This window comes from Vicia villosa, unplaced genomic scaffold (assembly GCF_029867415.1).
Source record: "Vicia villosa cultivar HV-30 ecotype Madison, WI unplaced genomic scaffold, Vvil1.0 ctg.004760F_1_1, whole genome shotgun sequence".
Taxonomy (NCBI): domain Eukaryota; kingdom Viridiplantae; phylum Streptophyta; class Magnoliopsida; order Fabales; family Fabaceae; genus Vicia; species Vicia villosa.
In genome coordinates this window covers 99163-117703 of record NW_026706507.1, presented here as the reverse complement: position 1 = coordinate 117703, position 18541 = coordinate 99163, and the positions used below count along the sequence as shown (strand labels likewise).

Genomic DNA, 18541 nt, shown 5'->3' with positions numbered 1-18541 from the left:
TTGAAAACCAAAAGCAAAGGCAAATTTAAGGTTCAAAACATTAATAAAACAAGAGTCTAGAATGATACAAATGCAAAATTTTAGTCACAATTATGATTATTTTCTCTAAAAACAGCCCAAACAAAAGCCCACCAACATATAATTAGGTACTTAGAATAGCCCATTCTCTAATTAGGGGCCACAAAAAAAACATTTTCAAGAATCAATAAATAAATAAATAAAATAAATAAAAATCTAATTTCCAATCTTCAAAAGCGTCGAAGAAAAGAGGAAGAAGAGGGAAAGCCAAAACCAAAACCGAAAATACACAAACAAAATTAGAGCGAGCGCATTACAAATACTCTTCACAGCCTCAAAAATAAAAGAGAAAAAACGAAGCATAAACCATCACTCCCTTCTTCTTCTAGTTCATCTTCCGCTCAAGCATAAAACCCTAGTAATCTCATTTCTCTCCTTCTAGAACCTTCAATCCAAGATCCATCACCTTGCGGTTACTCTCGCGGTTGCTCCGGTCAAGTGAATGTGTGATCCCTCTGGTATCCACATTCGGTTACAGTGCCGCCGTGATTCACCACCGTCGCCGTCGTAAAGAAACTGTTACTCAACAATGCTGGCGGTGGTGCGACTGCACCTTCCTTCCGATATTCCCATTGTTGGCATCGAACTCACGCCGTATGTTCTTATTCGCCGCCTTGATTCAACTGTTACCGCCGATGATATTCCTGAAAGCTCCCCTGTAGACGGCCATTTCTTGCGCTACAAGTGGTTCGTTTTTTCCCTCTCTTTCTTGTTCATCCAAAATTCAAACTGTTCTTCCAAGAATTGTTGTTAACATGCTCCTTAAGTGATGCTCATTGATATACTTCATTCAATTTTTCGTTCTTTCTTTTGTTTTTATGCGGTTTGCTTAATGTTGAAGTTGCGATAGGTATTGTTCAATTTTGTGTATTTAGTGTTGCTATTAGTTTTTTTTTTTGGTGTTAGACCTATGGTTCTTGTGTAATCCAGAATTTCGCAAGGCTAATCAAGAATTGCTCATCCAATATTCAAATTCGGATTTGTTCTAGTTTAATCCTTATCTGTTACATTTCTATGATTTACGGATTGTTGTATATGGTATTGGATTAGATTTTTTTTTGAAGTTTTGAAGCTAATTGAAAATTGGAGGAAGTATATTGTAGTTAATAATGTGCGTCTGTGGTAGTTTGTTGCTAGAAGTAATCTTTTCTGACTGTATCATTTTGGTCGCTTTTTAGGCAGTCGGATAAAATAGAATGCTGATGAATACATATCTCTGCATTTTATGTTTTAGGGATTACAGCGTATAATTATAGTTTGCGTTCTCATGTTGATAGTTCTTTTGTGCCTCCTATAATGTCATGGTGTATTTGCATGCAATCAAATGGTTGAGTGGAGACAGATATCAGTTCGGTAATATGCATGAGATGGACTAGTTTTGAGATGTGAAAAGCCGCTTGTTGATGATAGGTTCTGCTTGTAATGATTTTATATTAGGATGAAATTTCTATGTATTGATATGTTTTTTGTGTTTTTGGTTACTTGGTATGTTTTGGATTATTTTTATTTTTATTTTTCACTTGTGAGTGATGATGCACTATTAAGAAAGATCGTGAGATTAACGAGTTGGATAGAAATATGGTCTTTGATCGAACATTATGGTGTCATTTGATCCATGTAGCCGACCAACACTTAGTGGTATAAGGCTTGGTTGTTGTTGATGTGAATGATGCACATATTTGTTAGGTCATGGTTTAGGTGAGTTAGTAAGTTGATCCCAAATATTCTGCAACTTTGTACTTTTCTATTGATATGATGTAGTAGCTGGGCTTTTCTATTTTAACACCACATCTTTTGACCCTTATCTGTGGCAGGTATCGTGTACAAAGTGATAAAAATGTTGCTGTATGTAGCATACATCCATCTGAGCCGGCCAAATTACAGTGTCTAGCCTGTCTTAAGCCCAATATACCTGTTGCTAAAAGTTACCACTGCACCCAAAAGTGTTTTTCAGATGCATGGCCGCACCATCGTACCATACATGAGCGTGCTGCAAATGCATTTAATGGAAATCAGAAGGGCGGATTTGGGCATTTTAATAATTCTGTTTCAAGTGCTAACTTGACAATTGGATATACACCTCCTATGTATCCGGCAGGTATCAAACATGGCGATGAAACTTGGTTCGAAGTTGGACGATCTAAGACTTATACCCCAACTGCTGATGACATTGGTCATGTTCTTAAGTTTGAATGTTCTATAGCTAGTGCAGTGACAAAATTACGTGTGGGGCAACCTAACACTTTATTAACTAATCGGGTCATTACTGCTCCTTCACCTACTCCGCGTCAGCTGATACATGTTGATGGGACGGGGCATTTAGATCTAGATAGGCGGGGAAGTTTTACTGTTATGTCATACAAGGTATTGTCCGAGACATCTGCCTCAAATGATCTGTATAATTACTGCCCTCCATGGGCACTTTCTTGGCCATATCGCAGGCAAAATTTATTACGGGAAATTGTTGGTTATCGTGCAGACATTATTTGCCTTCAGGAGGTACATTAACATGTTCTTGGTTATGGTTTTGGTGTTGTATTGATATTCTTATTTATTTCACTTTTTTTTTACTCGTCTTCCCAGTTTAATTCCTGTTTGTTTTGATGAACACTTGATTATGGAATTAGTTATGCCAAAATATCTGCCTATTCTATTATACCGAAACTTGTATTGCTATAGATATAGATGATTAGAATGCTCTTACGGATTGCATAAATTACAATAAACATTACTATAATTTCCATGCATGTGAATGTGTGTTATCTTTTCTTTTTTGATGATGGGTGGGGCGGGGAGATGGGAGTTTGAGTTAGAATTCTTTATTTTCTTATGACATATAGTTCATAATCCAGTCCCTTAGAAGCGCATGACAACATTATGTAGAAGATAATTGCTTATGTAGAAGATAACAGATAACCTTTTTTTCTCCAGGTTCAAAATGACCATTATGATGATTTTTTTTCCCCTGAGTTAGAAAAACATGGCTATTACGGAATTTTCAAGAGAAAAACAACCGAGGTGACTGCAATACTCTGATCCCCCGTGGTCCTAAATCTTCATATTTTTAAAGTTAACCTGTTTATTTCGGGCTTCCAGGTACCCGGTGGGAAAACAATCGATGGTTGTGCTACATTTTACCGTAGAGACAAATTTGCCCACGTGAAGAAATATGAGGTTGGAAATTGGGTTTTATTTACTGTTAGTTCAGCTCTATTTGTACAGACATTAGAACCATGTATGCTTGCACGCAGGTTGAGTTCAATAAGGCTGCACACTCTTTAGCAGAAGCTGTGATTCCAACCACTCAGAAGAAAATTGCCTTGAATCGACTGGTCAAGGTGGCTTATTTCCCCAAAATTACATTTCAGTTCTGCTTTTCTGTGCTAAAATTATAGTCTTGTGACTGATGCTTACCAAAATTTCATTGTATTCTTAGGATAATGTTGCACTAATAGTGGTTCTAGAAATGAAAGTTAACAATCAAATAGTTGATAATCTTGCGAAAAAACAACTTATTTGTGTGGTAAGTTACTCTTTTATGTTGCTATAATTTTTACAGTTGTTTTATGTCTTAATGGTTTCGCGTTTTATAGTTAGCATTTTATTTTCATTGTTTTTTGTTTGTTTTTCAGTAGTATCAGATTGTAATTGCAATGCTTGTTGAATATTTTTACCAAAAGGATAATCTAGTGGCTTGCTTCATGGGTGTTGATTATTTATTAATTATCTATTGTCAGTAAGAGTGACCGTTGCCATGTCTTAGGTAGTAAGATTTTTCTCTGGTGGTGACTAATGTGGTGGTGTGCTGTCTTATTTTGCTGATGGTTGTTAGTCATGTATGAAATCTTTATGTAGTACTGGTCCTAAGGTGCTTTTTACCCCCTCTTATTTGCTCAACTATCTCATTCAAAGGACCGTGTTAGATGTCTGGTTTCAGAGATTAATTTTTAACCAAATTTGATATTCCTCTAGTATATTGTTTTTCATACCTTTTAGCCCCCCTTTTCAGAATTAGGCCATTTTTTTGTAGTAGTTATAGCATTAACTTGTATATTGCTTGTGTGGACTTAGGCAAATACACATGTGCATGTCCAGCAAGATTTAAAAGATGTCAAACTTTGGCAGGTAAGCTATTTTTTTGGTTTGTTCATGCTTTGCAGTCACATTTGAAAGTAGCATCTACTAATTTTCTCCCCTTCCGCTAGGTGCATACTCTCTTAAAAGGGTTGGAAAAAATAGCTGCAAGTGCAGACATTCCAATAATGGTTTGTGGAGACTTTAATTCGGTTCCAGGAAGGTATGGTGAATCTTTTAATTTTTTTTTATTTTTTATATTATTTAGCGAGTTATTTATTTGTTTATATAAAAAAGTTATTCTTAATTTTGTTGCAGTGCTCCTCATGAACTTCTTGCAGTGGGGAAGGTAGACCCATCACATCATGATTTGACAGTTGACCCACTCAATATTTTACACCCTCATAACAAGCTGGTTCATCAGTTGCCACTGGTAATATATCTATTGTTGCTTATTTAAAATGTGTCTGGTTCATCAGTTGCCACTGGTGCATCCCTTAAAACGTGTCTTCATTAATATATTCATTGTTGCTTATTTAAAATGTGTCTTTATTCATTCTAGTTCTATATTTTTTTTTTCAATCTTCTGGCTTAATTTATTATTTTGTTGTATGTGACTTCAAATTTTAGGTCAGTGCGTACACGGCTTTTGCAAGAACAGTAGGTGTTGCATTCGAGCAGCATAAAAGGAGACTGGATAACAGAACAAATGAACCTTTATTCACAAGTATCACTAGAGATTTTGTTGGCACTCTAGACTACATATTTTACTCAGGTGAACTGCCTTGCCATGTTCCATTTTTGTTATAAATTTGATTTGTTGGCCATTTTTTAAATGAACTTATATGTGTTTTGGTTTCAGCGGATTCATTGATTGTAGCATCGTTATTGGAGTTACTGGATGAGGAGAGTTTGAGGAAGGACACTGCACTTCCTTCACCTGGATGGTCCTCAGATCATATAGCACTCTTAGTTGAGTTTCGCTGCCAGAATAAGTCTTGGCATTAATACTTTAGGATAGGTACCATTCTTATCCATCCCTTCCATATTTATATTTCTGCTTTGTATTGATGTTGTTAAGGTTAACTTGTTTAAGAATATAGTTTAATCTTTAGAGAAATGATTTGCTAAAGCCATTTTATTTCTCTGTTATAAACATATTGTTGGCTTAACGTTCACATGTTCCCAGGAATTGTAGTTAAAAATTCACTTAAGTTGAAGTTATCAGTTTCATAGTTTGTTCTTTTAATCTCCAAAAGACTGCACCATACGTGTTTATTATCGGATAAAGGGTGAACTTGATTAGGTTGTCACGTAGAGTGTGAGATTAGATGTAATGGATGAAAATAATGACATAGGGGGACTGGAAATTACTTAAAGTAGGGCCTTATAATTTTGATTTATGAAATAGAGTTCACATTGCTGGCAGTGTTGTCAATAGTGACATTGTAGCGCTGTAGCGTAGCGGCCACAGCAGCCACTTTAGCCTAAAAAATAGCAGATGTTGAGGCTGTCATAGCACCACGTCCACACCTATTGCTGGTGCTAAATTTTGATCAATGCCTATACAATCAAAGTAAAACTAAATTTGTAAAAATTTCTAACAAAACTTGTATTGTACTATTACGGTGGATGAATTTTTTACCAGCTGTTTCAGAATCTAATACAAAGAAAGATCAACTGACATAGGCACTTAGCAGAATTTGTCTTCTGAAATTATTATCTTTTTCTGAATCTAATGAAACGAAGTAGGATCTACCATTTTGTATAACCTGTCTTTACCATTTTGTATAACCTGTCTTTTCTGACACTACTCACTCTGTTTAGCTGGTTAAAACTTAACTACGGGAATGCTAATGTGATTATAAAGAATCGTTATGTTTATATTTCTCCCGACCCATTGCTCCAATACACATTAGCTGGTTTGCTATTATTACTGATAATAGTTGTCAATCTTTATAGGAATCAAGATCCAGAGACACATAAAGAAAAAGGTTGGAAGAAGCATTTGGTTGGAAGTTTTTGTAAAAATGGTGGATCATGCCTGTATTTTCCAGGTGTCCCCATGAGGGATCCTTGCAGTGATCTGCCTTGTAACATGTAATCTTAGTCTCATAGAAAAATTCTGATCAGGTCTTATTACTTGCATTTTTTACCCTTTTCATTCCAAACATTCCCTTCAGAACTTTTTCCCCTTTCTAAAGGCAAAGTTTTCTTTAAAGATTCCTACTGGATCAAATATACCCTAGTGCACAAACTTAGTCTTTCCAATCTAGTGGCTGCTGAGCCTATAGTTTTAATTGATAGCTGAGTAGGAGAATTCAAGGGAAGTTGCTTAACATGGACATATGAGTTTGGGCTGTTGCTTTATTGGTTGCAACATAGGAATAGATTTTTACTGTTAACAATTGTAAAAATAGTTGCACTTCAAGTTAGACACATTTTTTCTGCCCTCTTAAATACAGTGGCAGCAAATGAACACTCTCTCTATCCTTGTGTTGCAAGTATAATATGATAGAATGCATATATTTTGGTCCTATAATTGTTTTCTTTGCTGGTTCCATTTTTTTTTTTTTTTCTGCTGCTGTTTATAGCTAGAATAATATTTTTTTTCTTGCTAACCTTTTAGTTCTATTCAGACTGTACTAAAATTGATGTTTTGATGATAATATGTTCAAATACTTTTTTATTTTACTACTATCCTGTAGGAAAATAATTATAATAATTTGTAAAAATTGTAACTTTTACATATTTATTATTACAATTAGTAATATTATAAAAGAGAAAAGAAATTACTTTTTATCTAGTAATTAAATAGGATAATTTTTGTATAGAAATTATTGAAGCATGTGAAATTTAAAAAATGATCTCATACAAAGACAAAAAATAGTCTTATTGCTCAATTTGTTTCAAAGTACATATTTGGCTCCTCGAAGTGAACATTCATCTTAGAAGAAAATTGACAATAAAGAAAAATTAACTATTGTTATCACGTGTATGTATGGGCGGAAGAAATGAAAAAAAGTCAGTCTCTATTATTAATGATTGCAGTGTTTTTCTTAGTATTTGGAAAAGTTAAACACCTGGTTGGGAAAATAGTATTCATCACATCTTTATTTTTCTTAATTATGTGGTAAGTCATTTTTCTAATTTTTTTTGTCATGCTACCTAGTGCCCCCGGGACACTGGTTAAGCATTCCAAATAAATAAAATATCTTAAATTCAATACACATAATATTCTCTAAAAAAATTAACTATTTATGTTTTTAATGCATTGAATACAAATATTTTAGGTAAAAACACATCTTTTTTACTTTATTAAACAATGCTTAACTTACCATTTTAATCTCTTAACCGGTGCCCCGGAGGCACTCGTTAGGATTAACTTTTTTTTTTTCCTTCTTAAAATTAAGATTTTCTCCTCTTAAATCATTTGAGTGCAGCGAAGGAGGTGGCCAGTGGCCACCGGATGCATTTAGCTCGTGAGGTGCATGGAGACCGGATCTCTTGACTGCCTTTTTTTTTCCCTTCTTATTCTCGCTTCTCTCCTTTGTCTTTCTTCTGATTTGTGTTCGGGTTTTTTTCTACTTAACTTCATGTTGTGTGTGCTGAGCTATGTTTTTTTTGCTCGCTTTTGAAAATGTTTTTGTTTTTGTTTTCTTTTCCATTAAGTTAGTTCTTCTTGCTTTGCTTTTTTTGTTATGTTTTTTGTTTTTCTCTACCTGATCGTATATGTGCAAAAATTATATTTGAAAGAGTGCAATTCTATTCTAGCATAAATTGTACGAGAATGATTGCAATTTTTTTCTTAAAAATTGTAGGTCAAGTAATAATTGTTTTGGTTGAGATGTAGTTATAGGTACGATATGTTGAACCACAATAAATTTGTGAGTTATGTATATTTTTTAGAATATATGTTTCTTTTGCTTTCTTGTGCGGGTGTGCTTCCTCATGCATACAAATTTATTTTTTTAGCTATTTTTTCAAACAACTGGTATGAGAGCAAATGTTGTAATTAATAGAGGAATGAAGAAAAACAAAAATTCTTATCAAGGGATGAAGGAAGAGAGACGTAAGTGCTTATCAAATGAAGAAAAGAAATAATGTTTATTGATTTAAGATTTGTGTCATTCATTTGAAGAGATGTTAACTATCATCTTATTTGTATTTTTCTTTGATAGTATTATGGATACGTTGAATTCAAATATTATTTTGTTTGATTGGACAATAAAATTCTCCTTATGATAATGTACATGTATAATGTTAATGGAAGAGTACTCGTTTTACAAGTACTCATTTTACATATGTGGTTAGTCGTGAGAATACTCTTTTATTTTTCGAAGATGACGCAAAGAAATGTGAGACTTTGGTCGAAGGGAGTATGTGTTGTGCCAAAGTGGAAGTATGCGTGTTTCATTTTGTCAACAGATAAAAAATTCCTACCATGGGTTTTACATCTCGATCGATCCTCTAACCACCGTATAATATTACCCTTAGTAGGTTCACGATCGAATGAACGACTTCTATACCTGGTGATAGCCTCAACCCTTATTCCTCTATAATGTTCCTAGTAGGCACTAGAGCCATTTGAAATTTGCCAAAGGTAAACTCCTGACCAACCTTCATCATCTCTATCATATTGGGGGCATGTTCCCTAATATTTAGGTTAGACAATCTTGGATTTCCAACCTCTAGTTTGGTCACCTCTGAGTCAATCACCTCCATCTCAGTTTGAGATGATGTATCACTAATTTCTATATCACTACTTATAGGGATAATGGAATACATACTTTTGGGTTCCCTGAATGGGGCATTACTGAAGACATAATGAAAATTAGAGAAGAATAAGAGATAAGAAATCATGCATCTTTTACTTTAGTGCAAGTTCATGTGATTCTAGAAGAAGGCAACCCGATTTAAGGTAAATGATGTAAAACCTAGGAAATCTTCAACATAAATGGCAAAAATCACAAGAACAAAGAAGGAAGTGATATCGCTCAAATACAAAGAAAATCAAAAAGTAAAACTCAATCTCCAAGCTTCTAATTTATAGGCATTCAAGGGCCCCAAGATCAACAACTACGATTCAACAGAAGATAAAAAACCACATCAATAGTCAAGATAGAGCCCCACTTATTCAACAACACTCAAGTGGTCCTAGGTGCATCATCTTCCTACCCTAGGTGTGTAAACATACATGAAAGCCTTCCCAAAGACCACATTTAGGCTACACAGTATACCTTAAATGAACAAGTTCCCAATGCCACTGAATATCACACAACCCAAAAATAGAGCTTCTTTCCTACCCGTGACATCTCCTTATCCGACCTACTTCCTCAATGGAACATGTGCTTGGATCAGTCTAAAAAATACCACTTCAACACTCATCACTTCATCCCTGGTATCAAATACTTGAAGGGAAACTGTTATAGATCGGTCAAAGGCCTAATAAGACTGGCCCAATACAAAACCCAATCCATCCAAAGCTCTATACTAACTAACGAACTGTGGACCTCCACTTTAGAGCTTTGCATATGAGCATATTTCCCATGCTCACCTCCATCTTTGATTCACATTCAACGATCTGCCGTATCTCATGCCAAATAAACGAGGACGATTCTAACCTTTACCCCTATATAAGTGTGATTATGAGTCACACTCAAGTATTCTTTACATCCGGACTTGCATAGTTTGGCTAAATACCCTTTTTCGTCCCTTATCTTTAGCTCAGGGTCCAGTTTGATCCCTTAATTTTTAAAAAGTGCAAATAGCTCCCTTAACCTTTTAAAATGGAGCACACTAATCCTTCAGACAATATCCGTTAGTTGATTTATGTATTTATTATCCACATGTGTTATTAGGATGATGAAGTGGACATCACGTGTCATAAGACTCAGTTACACTCATGAAACCTCACAACTTAAGATAACACTTTCTGCAAACACCACAAAACGCATAGGGAGGCAAAGGTTGAAGATCCAACCAGAAAGTGTACATGCGACATTGAAGGAGGTTTCCAGTGAAGATTCACGGTTGATTTCGCATCTGCTTTCAAGTATGTCATTTTTAGACCTAGTCTCTCTGATGTTTGAAGTTATGATTTAGGGTTTTTAGATGTTTCTTAGTATTTTTAGGGTTTTTATGATTAAGTTTTATGATTTAGGGTTTCTCAGTAATTTTTTGTGATTTAGGGTTTTTATAGTATGTTTCTTATTTAGTTTAGGGTTTCTTATGATTTAGGTGTAATGGACGAGTATCTGAATCTAACAATTCATCATAGTGGTGAATTTGTTGATGGTGATAATAATGTGTATGAAGGAGGAGATATTTTTGATTTGAGAATAAATGCAGACACTTGGGGATATTTTGAGTTTGTTGGTGTTCTTAAGGAGTTAGGCTATAGGGAGTTTGAGAAAATCTGGTACAAAGACCCTATATTAGGCATGTCTGAACTGGTTGATGATAAAGGAACCTTAGAAATAGCTGATATTTATAGGGTGCATCAAGAATGTGACATTTATATTCAACACAAGATAGCTGAGCCAGTTTATTGTGACTTTCTTATAGAAGCAGAACCTTATTTGGAACCTGATAATGTTGTAGAAGACAATGTTGAGGAAGGTGTTTATGGAGTGAGTGGTAATGTTGTGGCTGACAATGTTGAGGAAGATGTTAATGGAGTGGGTGGTCATGTTGTAGAAGACAATGTTGAGGAAGATGTTAATGGAGTGGGTGATAATGTTGTAGAAGATAATGTTGAGGAAGATGTTAATTGAGGAAGATGCTAAAGGAAAGGCTGCTCAACAACCAACTATAAGAAAGTCAAAGAAGTTGGGAGTCAGAAGGTTACCAGCTCCATGGGTAGGGATGTCAATTGCATCTGTTAATGGGGATCCCTGTGGGGAATATCTGTGCGGAGATCCGAAGTTGGGGATTTTTTTCCCCGTGGGGATGGGGATGGAGGGAAAAGTTCCCCCGATAACACTTTGGGGCGGGGATTGGGAAAGTATCCTCCGTCCCCGTGGATTCCCCGACTCCGAAGATATATGTTAATTTATATATTTTATATATTATATAATTATATAATTTTACAATGTATTAGAAAATGAAGAGTCATTAGAAGTTATAGATTTGTCACACATAATCAACCACTTGCGCTGGACGACATCGGTATTGTGGTAGTAAATTAGTGGAAGCACGGTAGCAAGAAGTTATGTTACTATTTATTTATTCTTACATAAAAAATATTAGCAACATCACGTTCTTTTGCTTTTTTATTTATTATTGATGCAAGATGTATTTTGATTTTTTTTATAAAATAAAGATGCAAATATATGCGTTTTAAAAAATACAGAAAAAAAAACAAAATACTAGAGTCATAGTTTTGATCAAAAAGTGTAGAAATTTTCTTAAGATTCGATCTCCGTGGATATCCGTGGGGATCTGTGGGGATGGGGATGGAGGGAAATATTCCCCCGTGGCGGGGATTGGGGATGGGGATGGGGACTAAATTTGGGGGCGGGGCGGGGAGTGGAGAAGCATCCTCCGAACAATATCTGCCCCGTTGACATCCCTATCCATGGGTACCACCTGGACCTACAACCAGATTAAGTTCATCCAAAAATGTGATTGGCCCAACAACAAGGAGCACTACACCAACAAAAATATTCACACCCAAGAAGAATGCTTAGATTGTGATGCTTATTTGCATTTTGAGTTTATTTTGTCTTGTCTGTTTAATGGACCACTATTGGCATGTGGGACATCTGGTTACTGTTTATTTTGTCTTGTCTGTTTAATGGACCACTATTGACATCTTAGATTTGGAACCACTATTGGGTTTAAGTACAATATTTTGAACATGTCAATCAATGCCATTTGTTGTGTTGTTTATGTTGTTTCTAATATCTCAAATTTACTGTCTTGTATTATCAATTACATAACACATTAATTAAACAAGATACTCAAGAAAATGGTGCTCATGATATAACATAATAACTGGTACACAATGATAATTGCAATCAAATGGTATACAATAACTGATACATCATAAGTCAATAAAATACTGCATACAAAGGGTGAAGAATTACTGATACAACATAATATTGAACATAACTAACACAAAACCATGAATAACTAAGAAAAACCTAATACATGATAAAACCCATAACTAAGAACATTAAAAAAAGCATCATAATCAAATATTTTTCTAGCTTGATCATCTTGTTCAACTGCCTCTTGCACTGATCTATCTCTTTCCTTGTTTCTTCACATGACACTTTAACTTTGAAAAACTCCATCTGCAAGTCTTCCAATTCCTTAAAAAGCTTTTCCAACCTAGACATCACAACTTACCCCTTATTATCTCCAGTTTCCTCTTAAAACCATTTGAAAACCCACACTCGGGTTGCCCAGATCCCTGCAAATCACCTAGAATGTTGTTCAACTTCTTAAACCTTACAACTAACTTTCAATGAATAAATAAAATACCTTATAATGCCGACATCCCCAAAAATGTTTCCCAAAACTCTTAACTATCGTCGACCTTCGTAGAATCGCCTTATCTCCACATTGGCAAACCGATTTCCATGGCATGTTCAAGCTTTCATGGCTTCTTTTTATCATAGAGGACGAACAAGTAGAAGATTTCATGGACATGCCGTTCAATTTCTGGAAAGGGATTTTTTTTCTTCCAGAAAACAAACCCTAAATCGATTTCATGTTTGTAGAGAATAGGGATGGCTTAACTAGGAAGAAAAACATAACTGTCCAAGTCATGTGCCACACATGCTGTAATAAACGTCTGTTTCCATAAAATAGACGGAAAGGACCATCCTGCTCCATTTTAAAAAGTTAAGGGAGCTATTTGCACTTAAAAAAAATTAAGGGATCAAAATGGACATTGAGTTAAAAACAAGTATTTAGCAGCATAGTTTTATCTATCTGAAATACTGACTTGTAGGTTAGAGTGATAACCTTGCACATACCCCTCTCAATATGATCATCGGTCAACCATTGTACTAGAAACTTTTCCACGATAGTCATCTTCTACATCTCACACATTCTATATTCCAATACAAAATAATAAGAAAATATGAGTTACAAAATGATTGTGTCTGGGGAATATCAAATATTTAACAAGATAGAGAAGTGTGTTTGAATTCAAGAGTGGTGTAAGAAGTAATGTTGGTAAAAATTATAGTTGAAGCATATAACTCATAAACATGAAAATTGTCTGTCACTAACAATTAAGCTTGTTATTTTATATATATTTTAAAATAATAATAGTACAAGCAAATATAATGGATTAAAACTATTATAATTATTTATCATAAAATTAGTATTTTTTTAATATATTTTGTTATCTTTTACTTCTTAAGATACATAACATTGAGCTATTCAATTTAAATACGAGGAATTTTCATCACATCCCTTAACTTTTTCACAAAATCTGTGAAACTTTGAAAATGTCTTCATACGAATGTTATATTCATAACACATATGTTACTCTGTTATTCATTTCCCCACTTAGTAAAAGTTACATGGGTGTGTTTGAAAGATAATTTCCAGACACATCCCTTTAAACCAAGTTATTTTGCCTCACTTTGTGAAATTTACAAGGATGTGTTCAAAACATAACATCTGGTCGCACCATTTTTAGATGTTATCCTCCCAAGCGTATGTTAATAATATACGACTCAATTTATCTATCCCTCATTTAGTAAGTTAAAAAAACACAAAACACTAAACCTCATTTATATACTAAAGAAATAGAAAATAATCCCTTTGGCCACTCTCACACCTTCATCCACCATCTTTATCACTCTCATCCCTTACTCTAATGTCTTTTACTTGCAACTCTAACTCTTTCACTCTCATGTTGCATTTTATTATCTCCATTCCAAACCTTTCTCGCATTGTATTGCTGGATTTGACAAATAAGAAATGATCATCCTCAATTATGTTATCTTCATTGTCTTCCTTATACATGATTAAAAACTAACTCCTATCTTTTCATAATTTAAAGTTATTAAATTTATTTTCTCGGGTAGATTTGTATTGTTAGATTTGGGGTTAGGTCTCAAACCATAAACCCCAAATTTGCTTGATTTTCATTTAACAAACTAAGTAAGTAACACATATAATGGTGATTGAGGATGATGATGTGTTATCTGATATTAGAATATTGAGATTGTTGTTAGTGCCTGCGCACGTTTGAATGATAACTTTTAAAGACACCCCCAGGATGCTTACTTTCAGATCATGACAGAACATTAGATTTTCTTGTTCTATTCTTGGGTTGCTTGCATATTTGGCACCTAATTAGTTGTCTATTAGCATATAACTATAGAAAAGTGGATGATGAACAAGAAATTTGAATGCATGGTTTAGCTTAGTTGAATTTTAAAAATAAAATCGAACCAAACCAAATCAAACTAATGCGGTTTGGGTTGGTTCAATTGGTTCATTTTTTTACAAAAATATTATTTAGCCACACATAAACATATAGAGAAAAATATAATTTTGTATTTTATCATTCATACATCTAATAACAATATAAGAAGGTTATATACTACCATTATTACTTAATTATCCTGATTACCCCATTTAATTTCCAATAATTTATGCCCTTAAACATCATTTGCACTCATTAATCATTATACACCATATTTAAATAAGGGTAATGCTAACTTATGCCCCAAGGGCACATGTTTAGAAATCTATAAATGGAATGTTTGTATTAAAAAAGTAAATAAATAAATTAACTATGAACGTTTAATCAAATCAATACACAATTTTCAAACACGAAGTTTCTATATCCAACACAAACATTCCATTTATAGATTTCTAAAGATGTGCCCTTGGGACACAAATTAACATTATCCTTTAAAAAAATAAACCTATAAATAATTAATTTAAAACCATTCACATCATTACTGCATTAATGACCCCATTTTAAATCATGACTGCACCAATTAATCATTATTTCTTATAAAAATAAAAATCATTATTTCGTATAAAAATAATTTTGACCATATTTTTTGGCTTTTTGGTTTTCGTCACACTTAAAAATCATGACCTTTTGGATTCTTACGTATGCCAATATAAACCAAACCCTAGCTACCTTGCCTCCATTGAAATCTTTTAATTATTACATACCCTTTATTTACCATTTAGCATAAAAACTTGAGATATGAAGTAAATAAATCATCTTTGCGTATTTCAAAACATACTCTCTGTATTTCAAGATTTTAAAATAAAATAGTAAGCAACAACAAACAATCTCTTCAAGATGGCGTTTCTCCGACTATAAAATTCATGGTCCGATAAAATCATCATTAACCAAGACATTGAGAAAGGTTCAAAGGTAATTGGTAAAGAATCTATTTGCAGGATCAATCGCAGTTGCAACTCTCATCCCTATCATAACCGTCAAAAGCCATTTGGTGAAATCCACCTCAAGGTTTGTTGATTAATTCATCTATTTTGGTTGAATCATTATTCAAAGTTATTTAGATTTAGAATTTGATTTTAGTTTTGATTGTAGTTTTTGATGTGTTAGGTTTCAACGGTTCGTAAGAGTAAATCCGATGATAAGTGATTTCCAGTGTTCATGGGAATGAAGAGACTTCACTTGAGAGTAGGGCTGGCAATGAACCAAACTAACTCGAAAATAGTTCGAAACTCGATTCGAAAATTAAATCGTAGAACTAGGTTCATGAACCAAATGAGTTGAGTATGAGCTAAAAACTAAGTTCGTTAACTAAATGAGCTGAGCTTGAATTATACATAGTTCGACTCGTTAGGTTCATGAGTCAACTCGATTATATATGAGATAGATTATATTGTTTAAGAGTGAGTTTGAAGATTTGCTCTAAATCTTATAATCATATTTTATTTTAATCTAACGGTTATAATTGATAATTTATATTCTCAAGTTAGAAAAATATTTCTACAAATAATTATACAAATAAAATTAACATCGTATAAATTCCAATCTTATAAATTTTATTTTATTTCTATATTTTTTATTTATAAAATATTAATTTAAAATGTCAAATAAATATATAAAAAAGTAGACTTTAAAAAGTTACTTTTAAGTCTATGAAATAAGCGAGTTGAATATAATAAGAGTAATCTAACGAGTTGAATCGAGATACTCGTGAACTTCTAACAAGTCGAGTTTGAGTTGAAAAAAAGTTCGTGAAAAACTCGAACTCAAACTCGGCCAATTCTTAACGAGTCGAGTTTGAGCTGAAAAAAAAGTTCGTCTTAAACTCGAACTCGGCCAATTCTTAACGAGTCAAACTGAGCCGAGGCGCGTTCGACTCGACTCGACTCATTTCCAGCCCTACTTGAGAGCATAGTCACGAGAAGATCGTGTGGCATGGATGGAAGCTTTGAAAGCGGTGATAAATATGTTTCCTCGAATTTCCAGTAGTGAATTGATTGCTCTGGTGGACAACTTAACAGTTTCAACTGAGAAACTGAGAAATCAGCTTCTGGAAGAAGGAGTGGGTGAAGCATTTATTCAAGACAGCGAACAAATTATGAGAACTGAATTAGTGTTTGTGTGTTACTTTATGTTTATTGTTTTTATTATGAATTTTAGGGTTGCAATGTCTAGAGACTATTTAGTTTGTGTTTCTTTTATATGTTTAGAATCACTTTGGATGTTAATTGGAGCCAAAATCTTGACGCATTTGACGATTCTAAGAAGCAAAATTTTGATGCAGTTGATGATGCTATGGAGCAGATATTTTGAGTTTTTGACCCAGTTTAGAAAAGAATCAAGAATAGTGATGATGCTAGGGAGAATACTGATCTGGAGCAGGTTTTCATACTTCCAACTTTTGCTATTGTACTTTTGAATAATGGTCAATATTGTTCTTTTTACATTACAAATTCTCTGTTAAAAATTGGGATGGAAAGCCAAAGTTGTCAGAAAAAGCCTTTCGGGTAGGGATGTCAACGGGGCAGATATTGTTCGGAGGACGCTTCTCCGCTCCCCGCCCCGCCCCCAAATTTACTCTCCATCCCCATCCCCCATCCCCGCCACGGGGGAATATTTGCCCCCATCCCCATCCCCACAGATCCCCACGGATATCCACGGAGATAGAATCTTAAGAAAATTTCTACACTTTTTGATAAAAACTATGACACTAGTATTTTGTTTTTTTTTTTAGTTTTTTTTAAAACGCATATATTTGCATCTTTATTTTATAAAAAAATCAAAAAACATCTTGCATCAATAATAAATAAAAAAAGCAAAAGAACTTGATGTTGCTAATATTTTTTATGTAACATAAATAAATAAATAGTAACATAACTTCTTGCTACCGTGCTTCCACTAAGTTACTACCACAATACCTATGTCATCCAGCGCAAGTGGTTGATTATGTGTGACAAATCTATAACTTCTAATGACTGTTCATTTTCTAATACATTAATATTTTTCATGTAAAATAACTAATTATATAATATATATATATATATATATAATATATAAAGTAAAAAAATTAATATATATCTTCGGAGTCGGGGAATCCACGGGGCGGAGGATACTTTCCCAATCCCCGCCCCAAAGTGTTATCGGGGGAACTTTTCCCTCCATCCCCATCCCCACGGGGAAAAAAATCTCCAACTTCGGATCTCCGCACAGATATTCCCCACAGGGATCCCCATTAACAGATGCAATTGACATCCCTACTTTCGGGAGTTTAAGTTCGCACGACTCAGAGTCTTTTGGAATTCATTAAATTAGTCCTACGAATTTGGATGTATAAATTGAAAAGCTCTAAATGATTAATTAAAAACCAAAAAGCTGCAAAGTAATAATGAACTTTCTGCTCAGTATTTATTCATTTTATTTAAATTTATGCAGGTTGATGGTGCTATTGGTTTCAATTAGATCTTGAAGTTGGCCTAACGCAATTGTGAGGTAGAAATATCTTCTAAATAATATTTCATCATATGAATTCTTGCAGTTGGCCAAGTTTGAATACTCCTAATATATTAATGTTCTTTCCTCTTTGTTCAACACATGTGTAGTTGGTTCAGAAAGATGAACTTCTTAGTTCGCGCGTGATAACGTTACGCTCACCTATGTGGTTAATATGTAAATGTTAGGTTGCTGATTGTTGCATAATATGACAAGGAGTACATTTCAAGCTGTAAATGTTTAGTTTTTTCTTTCCTTCTATTCTATGTGTTTCTTTGTGTTTCTTTGAGCAGTTGCTTACTTCCGAATAATGTTAGGTGTATTAGGTGCATGTGATGCACAACAAATACAGAAGAATACAAAATATTTTACTTCCTTAATTTGTATATTTTTATACAAATCTTAACCATTATTATACTATATTTATTTATTATTTAAAATGATATT

General features: G+C 33.9%; 1 protein-coding gene across 1 annotated transcript; it reads left to right on the top strand.

The window, feature by feature from the left end:
• Positions 1-260: 260 nt before the first annotated feature.
• Positions 261-6704, top strand: LOC131642292 (carbon catabolite repressor protein 4 homolog 2-like). Its single transcript, XM_058912569.1, has 12 exons — positions 261-765; positions 1893-2577; positions 3010-3096; positions 3175-3252; positions 3330-3416; positions 3515-3601; positions 4150-4203; positions 4284-4375; positions 4471-4585; positions 4783-4927; positions 5015-5173; positions 6115-6704. The coding sequence occupies exons 1-11, from the start codon at positions 608-610 to the stop codon at positions 5158-5160; spliced, it is 1734 nt and encodes a 577-aa protein (XP_058768552.1). The 5' UTR covers positions 261-607; the 3' UTR covers positions 5161-5173; positions 6115-6704.
• The last annotated feature ends 11837 nt before the right edge of the window (positions 6705-18541 follow it).